Source organism: Dicentrarchus labrax, unplaced genomic scaffold (genome assembly GCF_905237075.1).
Source record: "Dicentrarchus labrax unplaced genomic scaffold, dlabrax2021, whole genome shotgun sequence".
In the NCBI taxonomy this organism is placed as follows: Eukaryota; Metazoa; Chordata; class Actinopteri; family Moronidae; genus Dicentrarchus; species Dicentrarchus labrax.
In genome coordinates, this window is record NW_026136732.1 from 68,499 (window position 1) to 80,189 (window position 11,691).

Consider the following 11,691-nt stretch of genomic DNA (forward strand, 5'->3'; position numbering starts at 1 on the left):
GAAAGATATATACATTATGAACATTATATTAGTTATATACAGTGTGTGTGTGCGTGTGTGTGTGTGTGTGTGTGTGTGTGTGTGTGTGTGTGTGTGTGCCTCAATCACTCACTGTCCCTCAGGTTGTGGCATGTTAATACATACTGGGCAGCAAGGTGTGCCCGCTCTCCTTCTCCGAGGAGTATTTTTAATTTGGAGAGGTCGTTCAGCTCTTTGAAATCTGGAACCAAAGAGCTGAACTTGTTCAAATAAATGTTTCTAGTATTATTTAATTTTGTACATTGTCGGAGAAAGTGCATCTCTGTCTCAACCTCACCTGTCGAACAGTGACCACATTTTCTGTTTTCTTTTTGTGTCTTCCTGTTTGGATTGGCAGTTTGTGGTCACTGAGCCTGTACTTGGTTAGGATCTGTCTCTGCTTCCTATCTCTGACAGTAGAGAGATATTCTGCTCATTCATAATCTCTTTAAAGGGCAAGATAACATTCAAATCTACTTTGGCTTTTAGTTGTTTCTTCCCAATGGTCCAGATAGCTTTCTTTACATTGTGCTATAATTTGCTTTACTCTGATTACTGTTTATAGAGCAGTGTTGTTGTGAAGCTGGTCAGAGTGTGTCTGAGAGGGGGCAGTAAGCCTCAGTACCAACTGACATAGGGGACTCTTTTCTGGGCTCAGCTCTTGGGTTTGGAGGGCTTTGGAGTGGAGGGTGTCTCTGGGGCTGGATTTCAGGTGGTTAAAGAAGTTGAGTGTTCTCTTCTGAATGTTAATTATCAGTGGGTATCTGCCTAATTCTGCTCTACATGCATTTGTTGGTGTGTTTCTGTATACGTGTAAAATGTATCTGCAGAATTCTGCATGTAGAGATTCTGTTGGATGTTTGTCCCAACGGGTAAAGCTCTGATGACTGAGTGGACCCCATACTTCACTACCGTACAGCGCAATGGGCTGGATGACACTATCAAAAATTTTAAGCCAGATTTTTATTGGAATATGGAAATTATAAAATGCTCTCTTAATTGCATATAGAGCTCTTCGAGCTTTTTCTTTTAGTGCATTCACTGCCATGTTGAAACTCCCTGATGCTGTTATGGTTATACCAAGGTAGGTATAACTTATGCTGTGTTCAATGACATGATTATTGATGGTAAATTGGTGTTTGTTCTCATGACACCTGGGACGTTTTTCAAAGATCATGACATTGGTTTTCTTCATGTTTACTGCCAGGGCCCAGTTACTACGTCCAGCTGTAGCTGTAGTCCTTGTTCAGTAGGAGACAGTAGAACAAGGATTGGACAGGATCTCTCTCTCTCTCTCTCTCTCTCTCTCTCTCTCTCTCTCTTTCTCTCTCTCCTGGATGTATTTTTGAGTCTTCAGATAGTTCAAAACAATACATCAACTCGAGTCTGACCTGTGGTCTCTCTCTCCCCCTGTTCTGTCTATATTGAGCTGTCTAATCAATGAAAAGGCATAAAGCCCCAAATATTATGTTAAAAAGAGAAATTATGGTAGGTTTTATGTATCTGAAAAAATATAAAAGGTCACAACATTTAACATTTTTAACAATTAAATCAATTTCTGCTCAAGCTCCATTCAGTCGCTGTTCTGGAGCTTTTGATCAAATCCCATGGTCTTCCTCAGCAGATGGAGTTCACCCAGTTGTCATGGAATATTTTGACTTTGATGCCAACATGGACAAGAAGTCCTGAAAATGCTCAGAGGAATGGGAATTTTAACAACTATAATTCAATGACAACTGGGAGACTCCATCTGCTGAAGAAGATCATGTGATATGATTGAAAGCTCCACAACAGTTAGTGGATGGATGTTGTACAGAGATTGTCTGGGTATTTCCAACGTCAACCAATAACTTTCAGTCTCAATGGATTTTTGGGGTATTTTAGTTGCATATGAAAGAAAATGTGTTTTTTTATGTTGATATATTTATATCACGTAGGTCACTTTTGTCTTGTTATGTCTCCAGTTAATCTTTTTTTATTGATTTATTTTAATACAACTTGAGGGATGTACAGGTTTCGTTTGGTCCATCTTTGATTATGAAGGTTTCTGATGTTAGTCTTTATACTCTTTGTTAATTGGATGTAGTTGAAATATCTGTGATCCAGAATTAAACAGAGGTCAAAGGTCATGACCAAGACAGCTCTCATTAACTCTTTCATTGGCTTCTCTAAGTAAATGTGAGGGAGAACGTAATTTGATTTCCTGCAAGATTATTTTTTGTCACTGAACTTGTTTTAGTACATGTTCACTGGTGCGTGTGTGTGTGTGTGTGTGTGTGTGTGTGTGTGTGTGTGTGTGTGTGTGTGTGTGTCCTCAGTGAAGTGTATCAGTCTCTGCAGTAGCTTCCAGCTGCAGCAGTCAGTTCAGTTTCTGTTCAGTCTGACTGAGGGAGGTTTTTGTACGACGCTTTTCACTGTGTGAACACATACTGACTGTTGATAATGAATTCACCCATACAGTAGTAAACTGCTGCATCTTCAGTCTGGACTCCACTGATGGTCAGACTGAAGTCAGTGTTTGACCCGCTGCCTGTAAAACGACCTGGAATCCCTGATGCTCGCCTGTTAGTATAGTAAATGAGGAGTTTAGGAGTTTCTCCATCTCTCTGTTGGTACCAGGATAGGTCCTCTCCATCATCTACTCTATGGCTGGTCCTACATGTGATGGTGACGGAGCGTCCCAGAGCAGAGCTCACTGCTCCAGACTGAGTCACTGTGTACTGGCCTCTTGACTCTGAGGATACAGAGACAAAAACATAAAGCAGCGTCATGGTTTTGTGGGCTTCATTTCAGAGGGACGGATGTTCATAGAGGAGAGGAGTTTGATTCTCTGGACTTTACCTGTGAAGCAGCAGCAGAGGAGAGTCCAGATGAGGACGGAGATCAAAGTCATGTTTTTGATGAGGAGGATTTCTGTGTCTTCTGTTGTCATGAAGGACAGCTGTCAGTCATCCAGTGTTCAACTCTCAGGACTATAAACTCTCCCAGAGCACTGGAGCATGGTGCTGCTGATGCAAAGTGGCTCTCTATGGAAATGCTCTGACTGACTCCAACAGGGACTTGGATTCCTCTCATGATGCTGTTTATCAATGGATCAATCACTTTAATGGATTGCTGATTCAGAAATACACAACAACTAGTTCATATAATTTTGGTTCTATTCTAATGCATATATTTTCTTTACATTTCAAATTTAATTAGAAACATGTATTTTATATAGGAGACAGTCCATCACCACCAGCACTGTGCAGCAGTGGTCGGTGGAGGCAGAGGAGGCCTTGATGGACTGTTACAGGGGGGGTGAGGAGCATTACTGGCATGAAAAGGTCAGTAGGTTCAGTAGAGGGGACAAAGGGATGTGCCAACGAGTTAAACCTGTATTTCAACATGTTTGATTCACAAACGCCCCCCACCTCCTCAGGTACCCTTATTCACACCTTGGCTACCCCACCCTCCTCCACAGCCCGTCTCTCCCTTCTTTACCCAGACGACAGCCCTTTCCCCCCTTAACCCCCCTCCACTTCCTCCCTCCCCGATCCCTTTCCATATTTCCACCCCCCATTTTACTTGCATATTGCATATAGTGTATATGCTTTTCATTTATAGTCTATTATTTCTGCTATATTTTATAAAATTCCTATTTTGCGATTCTTATTGTACTTCTGTACTCGTTGCACTACATTGGCCTATGCTGCTGTGTCTAACTTGAATTTCTTCTACAGGAGATCAATAAAGGTACATCTTATCTTTTCTTATCTTATGTTAACAAATATATAAATAAATCTCGGAAGTTTCTGGTAATTTTTATTGTTCTGACAAGGTTTTACAAACAGAATAATTTTGTTGACTTTGTTTGTGTCAAAGTCAGAGAGCCGTGTCTCTCTACAGTGAGAGGTTTTTGTACGGCGGCTCAATGAGTTTGTATCACTGTGGTACACGTTCGGTGGAGGAACCAGACTGGATGTTGGAAGTAAGTCAAATCTTTAATTTTTTTATCATTTCAGGACATATTTGTCTTTTTATATATATTTCAGGAAGAATTCTTGATTTTTCATATTAATGTATATCTTCTGCAGAAATACTTTACACTCAGAGACAAACTTTGCATCAGGAATATAAATTCAAAACCTAATTGAAGTGAATTTAAAATATCAAGACAGAATATGAATCAGTATTTCCAACTTTAATGGAAAAGCTTCATCTTGAGGGTTTGTAGGTTTAGTTCAGTGTGTCAAAGTCAGAGAGCCGTGTCTCTCTACAGTGAGAGGTTTTTGTACGGCGGCTCAATGAGTTTGTATCACTGTGGTGGACTTTTGGTGGAGGAACCAGACTGGATGTTGGAAGTAAGTTTCTGCATTGATATTAAATATTAGAACATTGTAAAGTAATGTTTTATATTCAGTATTGGTTGCTTGAGGCTGATAAATATATCTTGTTTTAATTTTAATACAGATTTCTGTATCCTCCTTTTTGACGGAGGCTAACTCAGAGCAGCTTTTCTAAACATTTCTTTACACATTCCTGACCAACTGAAATTCAAACAGCGCAAAGTGTAGGAAAAAAAATTTGCTAACCGTTTTATAAATGTCTTCACACATGCGCGTTTATTTGTCCACATTCGTAATAGCTGTTTTTGAATGAGTTGAGATTAAGCTATTAAAATAAAATTGTACAGAGTGAAGATGAAGCTTGGTATTCGAAAACCTTCAAAATCTCTTCATTGTGTCACAGATTGCTTCAAGTTTAAAATCTGTTGAAACGTTTGGTAATGATGATTGAAATCCACATGAAGAACATTTCATTGTAGTCAGTTCATTTTCTGTGTTTGTTCATGTTTCCACTAAATACTTTAAAGTAATGTATAGTTCAGGTTTTGGATGATTTTGATGATACAGTTTTGGATATTTTATTTCCAGTGTAGTTTGATATATTTCAGCTCATTCTGTATGATGATTCTCTCTGTGCTGATATGCATGAGAGGCTTCTTAAAGGGAAGTGAAACAATGTGTGAGTGAGTGACTGGTGGAGCAGAAAAACCATCTGACAGAAACTCCTTAAAGGAGAAAATCAACTCTCACACAGTAAAGGTGTCCAAGTGTCTGCTGCTTGATTGACAGCTGTGTGGTCCCTGTCCCTCTAAGCTGATTGGTGTCTCCTAGGTGATGTCCGTCCCACCCTGACGGTGCTGCCCCCTCCAGTGAGGAGCTGCAGCAGGGGAAGGCCACGCTCATGTGTCTGGCCAACAAGGGCTTCCCCTCAGACTGGAGTCTATCCTGGAAGGTGGACGGCAGCAGCAGCAGCAGCAGCAGCTGGGAGGAGAGCAGGAGCCCCGGGGTGCTGAAGGACGGCCACTACAGCTGGAGCAGCACCCTGAGGCTCTCTGCAGACCACTGGAGGAAGGTGGGCTCTGTGACCTGTGAGGCCACCCAGGGCTCCCAGACTCCGCTCTCAGAGACACTGAGGAGAGACCAGTGTTCCCAGTTCTGACCTGACTCACTGGGACTCTGATACTGGTTTTACTCTGCTCTCAGTCTGCACTCTGCAACTCTGTCTCTCTCTGTCTTTTCCTCACTCACTCTATAAATATGTGTGTCATCGATGATGTTTTTCTGTTTGTAATTTCAATTATTTCATCACAATAAAGACCAGCTCATCGAATCAGTCGTTTCATTTTTGTTATTGTAAAATTAACAGACGTTACTGTCATTGTAGTTCCATTTAATCCCAAGTGTTTTATGGATTATTTGTAAAATCAGATGAATAACTAAAAGAAGGGAAGATGATAGTTTTGTAATGTATAATAGGATATTAATGGCATACAAAGTAATTTTTTGTTGGTGTTAATGAACAGTTGTGTGAGATGCTGATAGATTTTCTGACAAACACAGACAGGGTTTAATGTAAGAATGGAAAGAATAGTGGATTAAAAGGATATAAATGTGTAGTCAACATTGAAATTAAATTCATATTGTAATATTTATTTACACGTGTTATCAGTCCATCAGTCAATATAACTTTATTTATCTTTGAGAGGGTAATTTAAGGCAGCAGCTCACTGTTGCTGATGTTATTTCTGATGTGTCTAAATTCAACAAATCAAGTCTGAAATATTGTCATCTCACCACTTCGCTAAACTGTGAAGAGCAGAGCTGTGGTCCTGTCCTGAACCCTGAAGCAGAGACAGCAGAGCAGTATCATCTGAGAATCTGATAAAGTAGCTGCCCTCCTCACAGCTTCTGCAGCTGTCGGTGCTAAAGGTAAAAGGGAGAAGACACAGCCTTCAGGTGAGCCAGTACTGTGGCCACTTACTTAGTGATCTTTTCAGAAATCTTCATAACAAGTGATATGAGGACAACTGTACTCCTGAACTTGTTTATGATCAGTTATCTCAGGAACTGGAACCACATGAGAGGATTTCTATATTCTGGGGATATGATTTGAGTCGACTGAATTTTATAAAAGTTAAGTTAAATATATTTTCTGTGTGTGTTTGTGTCTGTGTGTCTCTCTCTTGAATTGAATTGAAGTGATATGATTGAAAGCTCCACAACAGTTAGTGGATGGATGTTGTACAGAGATTGTCTGGGTATTTCCAACGTCAACCAATAACTTTCAGTCTCAATGTCTTTGTGTGGTATTTTAGTTGCATATAAAAGAAAATGTGTTTTTTTATGTTGATATATTTATATCACGTAGGTCACTTTTGTCTTGTTATGTCTCCAGTTAATCTTCTGGTGTGTGTGTGTGTATGTATATGTGTGTGTGTGTGTGTGTGTGTGTGTGTGTGTGTGTGTGTGTGTGTGTGTGTGTGTGTGTGTGTGTGTCCTCAGTGAAGTGTATCAGTCTCTGCAGTAGCTTCCAGCTGCAGCAGTCAGTTCAGTTTCTGTTCAGTCTGACTGAGGGAGGTTTTTGTACGACGCTTTTTCACTGTGTGAACAACCACTGACTGTTGATGTAATGTTCACTCTGACAGTAGTAAACTGCTGCATCTTCAGTCTGGACTCCACTGATGGTCAGAGTGAAGTCAGAGTTTGATCCACTGCCTGTAAAACGACCTGGAATCCCTGATGCTCGAGTGCTAGTTGTATAAATGAGGAGTTTAGGAGTTTCTCCATCTCTCTGTTGGTACCAGTGTAAATAGCTCCCACCATGAACATCCTGACTGGTCCTACATGTGATGGTGACGGAGCGTCCCAGAGCAGAGCTCACTGCTCCAGACTGAGTCACTGTGACCTGGCCTCTGGACTCTGAGGATACAGAGACAAAAACATAAAGCAGCGTCATGGTTTTGTGGGCTTCATTTCAGAGGGACGGATGTTCATAGAGGAGAGGAGTTTGATTCTCTGGACTTTACCTGTGAAGCAGCAGCAGAGGAGAGTCCAGATGAGGACGGAGATCAAAGTCATGTTTTTGATGAGGAGGATTTCTGTGTCTTCTGTTGTCATGAAGGACAGCTGTCAGTCATCCAGTGTTCAACTCTCAGGACTATAAACTCTCCCAGAGCACTGGAGCATGGTGCTGCTGATGCAAAGTGGCTCTCTATGGAAATGCTCTGACTGACTCCAACAGGGACTTGGATTCCTCTCATGATGCTGTTTATCAATGGATCAATAACTTTATCAGAGTATTGAGTAGGAATGTGTCAGTGCTCATTTGTATGAGGCTTTCCATTGAGTTTATAAGTTTCTGCAGCTGCAGCAAAGGGAAGAATATTATTATTTAAACAGAAGTCTCATTCTATTGTACATCTACAATTATTTAATTAACATTAAAGCATAATGAGGGATATTTTGTATTTGGCTGTGTTCATTTTATTGAACAATTCTGACATAATGGTATAATAATGCAGGATGGATTAATGTGGGAAAATACACAGGATGTGTGTAAAATGACCTTTGAATAAATATAGGACGGTCTGAATGACAGCAATATAAAGGGATATGACATAGAGGGAATCATTTGCTTTAATTTTATTTTAAAAAACATTCATATTTAGTGATTTGCAAATCCTCAACCTCAACAGCAAAATAAAATAAAATGATTAAATTCTTTGAATTTGTTAAAATGAAAAAGACAATTAGTATACTTAATTAAGTGATCAGGATCAGAAAAGTAATTGAGTATGAATTTAGTGTTTCAGCTCAACACTGGACATGTTTATTAGATTTATCAGAAGAAGAATCTCACAAAACCCTGAGAAAATAATTTTAAGTTAAAAACAACTAACTAACTAACTAAACTAACCCTAACCTGTGGTGGAAATTCAATTCAGCCCATTCGTGTGAGATGCAACAATTAAAAATCAGTCAGTCAGTCAGTCAGTCAGTCTTTTCACCCGGGTGTAGCTCTGCGCAGAGCGAGCCTCTCAGCTTGTCAGCATGAAAAGGTCCCCCTTCTCAGGGCTGCACCCTTATTTATTGAAGAAGCAAAAACAGGAGGTACAAAGTAGATAGCAGCTAGTCATGCTAACGAGCATCATGACCTTGTATTCATAGGAGATTCTTGGAGCCAGTCTCCACCGTGTTCAGCCTCTCCTCCCTCAATAACAGAGACATTGTAACCACAGGTTGACTGTTAGTCTTTATCATGTGGGAAAATTAACAGATGCTGAGAGCAACCTTGGAACAGATATACATTTTGCACACACAGTAGTTCATAAGCATGAGGTTACATATAGTGTATTATAGTGTATTAAAATTTTCCATTACAAACCCTAACCCTTTATTTATTAATTAAAGCCTGAACTGATAATAAAGTAGACATTCATTTTCATTCAGAGATATTAAAATTACTTGGGACCTTGAGGCCATTACCAGAGGAGTGATGGTGGTTTGGTCTTAGGATGGGCCTGGTGCAGAGGTTTCCAACCTGTGGGTTGAGACCCCACTAGGTGTCGCCAAAGTTTCATGTGAGTCCTTGATTTTATGCACAGTAGTGATGCACAGTAAGCCTATATGTCAGCACTTTGTTCATTTCTGTGAAGAAAACGTAATGATTCTTACTGTATAATTGTTATTTTTTAAGTTTAGATTATTATTTAAGATCTAAACTTATTATTAATTAGGATTTTCACACAAGTCATATTCACAGAGGTTTAACTCTCTGATAAGCGTCTTCATCCTGCATTAGAAAAGTACTCAGTTCAAAAAACCAAAGAGCTCATAGAACAACGGACGAGCTTCAAGACAACAATCTACTTGTCTGAAAAAAAAGGATTTAAGGAATTTATGACTGTTATAAACATATTCACCGACTAGCCATAACACTGTGAGCACTGACAGGTGGAGTGAATTACACTGATTATCTGGTTATCATGGCTCCTGTCAGTGGGGGGATATATTAGGCAGCAAGTGAACATTTTGTCCTCAAGTTGATGTGTTAGAAGCAGGAAAAATGTGCAGTGTGAGGATCTGAGAGACCTTGACAAGGGCCACATTGTGATGGCTATACGACTGGGTCAGAGCATTTCCAAACCTGCAGCTCTTGTGGGGTGTTCCCGGTCTGCAGAGGTCAGTACCCTATCTAAAGTGCTCCAAGGAAGGGAAAGCTGTGAACCTGAGACAGGATCATGGCTCATTTGGTGGCAAAAGGGGGACCTACATAATATTGGGCAGGTGGTCATAATGCTATGGCTGATCTGTCAAAATTCATCCAAATTTCTAAACAAACAACAGTTGCTCTGTACTGTTACTGTTATACATTGAATATAGTATGAAATATTCATAAAATAATGTCAGTTTACTCAATGACAGAAAACGGGTCCCTAAAGGAAAAAGGTTGGGAAACCTTGGCCTAGTGTAAGATGTCACTTAGTGCACCCAAAGTGCTCAGAACCGGCCCCGTCTGTGAAAATTTCATTCACCTTATTTGTATCAGTTTTACAAATCTCAGTAAAATTTTAATGCCAGGAGAATTAAAACATGACTGCTGCATTTTATATCAAGTAAACTCCTAAATAATAATATTGATTCCCCCCAATAATCTGTTGTTACATCTGTAATTACCTCAATGAAGGTAGGAAGTGTTATTCACCCTTCTTAATATTCTACTAAGTGAAACAATGTGTGAGTGAGTGACTGCTGGAGCAGAAAAACCATCTGACAGAAACTCCTTAAAGGAGAAAATCAACTCTCACACAGTAAAGGTGTCCAAGTGTCTGCTGCTTGATTGACAGCTGTGTGGTCCCTGTCCTCTAAGCTGATTGGTGTCTCCTAGGTGATGTCCGTCCCACCCTGACGGTGCTGCCCCCTCCAGTGAGGAGCTGCAGCAGGGGAAGGCCACGCTCATGTGCCTGGCCAACAAGGGCTTCCCCTCAGACTGGAGTCTGTCCTGGAAGGTGGACGGCAGCAGCAGCAGCAGCAGCATCAGCTGGGAGGAGAGCAGGAGCCCCGGGGTGCTGAAGGACGGCCACTACAGCTGGAGCAGCACCCTGAGGCTCTCTGCAGACCACTGGGGGAAGGTGGGCTCTGTGACCTGTGAGGCCACCCAGGGCTCCCAGACTCCGCTCTCAGAGACACTGAGGAGAGACCAGTGTTCCCAGTTCTGACCTGACTCACTGGGACTCTGATAATGGTTTTACTCTGCTACTGCTCTCAGTCTGCACTCTCTCATTATCTGTCTAAATCCTTCTTTACCTTCTCTCACTCTCTGATTACATGTTTCATTGATGAAAATTGTTATTTTGATTATCTCAACATCATAAAAACAAGTTCATCAACTGAGTTGTTGTCATGTATGTTACTGTAAACTGATGTTTGTGACTTAATAGTTCCATTAAATCAGAAATATTGAACAAAAATTGAGATTAAGATCTAAAAATATGAGGTAATGTCTTAAGAAATGATTCCAACATAGAAAATAATTTTAACATCTCTCCTCAATCTTTAGAAGTAATAAAAGCAATCATTCATCAGTGCTTATTGCAACACAACATCAGTCAAAGTGAATTAATCATTTTCTCAAGATTCCTTCAAGCGTTTGTGATGACATGAACTTCTTCATTACACAAATCATGAATTTATTTTTGGTAACAAAGCTGATCAATAAAGTATCTTTAGGATCATTAGATATATTGTATGCATCATATAAAAATAAATAAAAATAAAGTGTTCCACTGATATGTGTTATGTTAAAATAGATTCAGGAGTGCCCAGATAGTAAACTGAATCTGAGTAAACTACAAAATCTAATAAGAAATCATTTGAATTATAAAATAGGATATTATTGTCATATTATGTAAGATTAGTATCAGTATCTGCAGTTTGTTGGCAAAATATAACATAACTTATGTGTGGGTGTGTGTGTGTGTGTGTGTGTGTGTGTCCTCAGTGAAGTGTATCAGTCTCTGCAGTAGCTTCCAGCTGCAGCAGTCAGTTCAGTTTCTGTTCAGTCTGACTGAGGGAGGTTTTTGTACTACGCTTTTTCACTGTGTGAACAACCACTGACTGTTGATGTAATGAAAACTCTGACAGTAGTAAACTGCTGCATCTTCAGTCTGGACTCCACTGATGGTCAGAGTGAAGTCAGAGTTTGATCCACTGCCTGTAAAACGACCTGGAGTCCCTGATGCTCGAGTGCTAGCAGCATAAATGAGCAGTTTAGGAGTTTCTCCATCTCTCTGTTGGTACCAGGCTAAATAGTGGTTGCCCCCACTAGTATAGACAGTATAGACAG

At 40.2% G+C, this 11,691-nt stretch overlaps 1 pseudogene and 2 gene segments (V, D, J or C); 2 read left to right on the forward strand and 1 right to left on the reverse strand.

Moving 5' to 3' along the window:
• Positions 1-3,336: 3,336 nt before the first annotated feature.
• Positions 3,337-5,676, forward strand: LOC127359575 (Ig kappa-b4 chain C region-like; annotated as a pseudogene).
• A 1,080-nt stretch (positions 5,677-6,756) lies between these two features.
• LOC127359558 (Ig kappa chain V region 120-like) lies at positions 6,757-7,494 on the reverse strand. The segment is given in 2 exon segments: positions 6,757-7,265; positions 7,373-7,494. Coding segments are annotated over 2 exon segments (414 nt in total).
• Positions 7,495-10,081: 2,587 nt separating this feature from the next.
• LOC127359566 (Ig kappa-b4 chain C region-like) lies at positions 10,082-10,669 on the forward strand. The segment is given in 1 exon segment: positions 10,082-10,669. A coding segment is annotated over 1 exon segment (261 nt).
• The last annotated feature ends 1,022 nt before the right edge of the window (positions 10,670-11,691 follow it).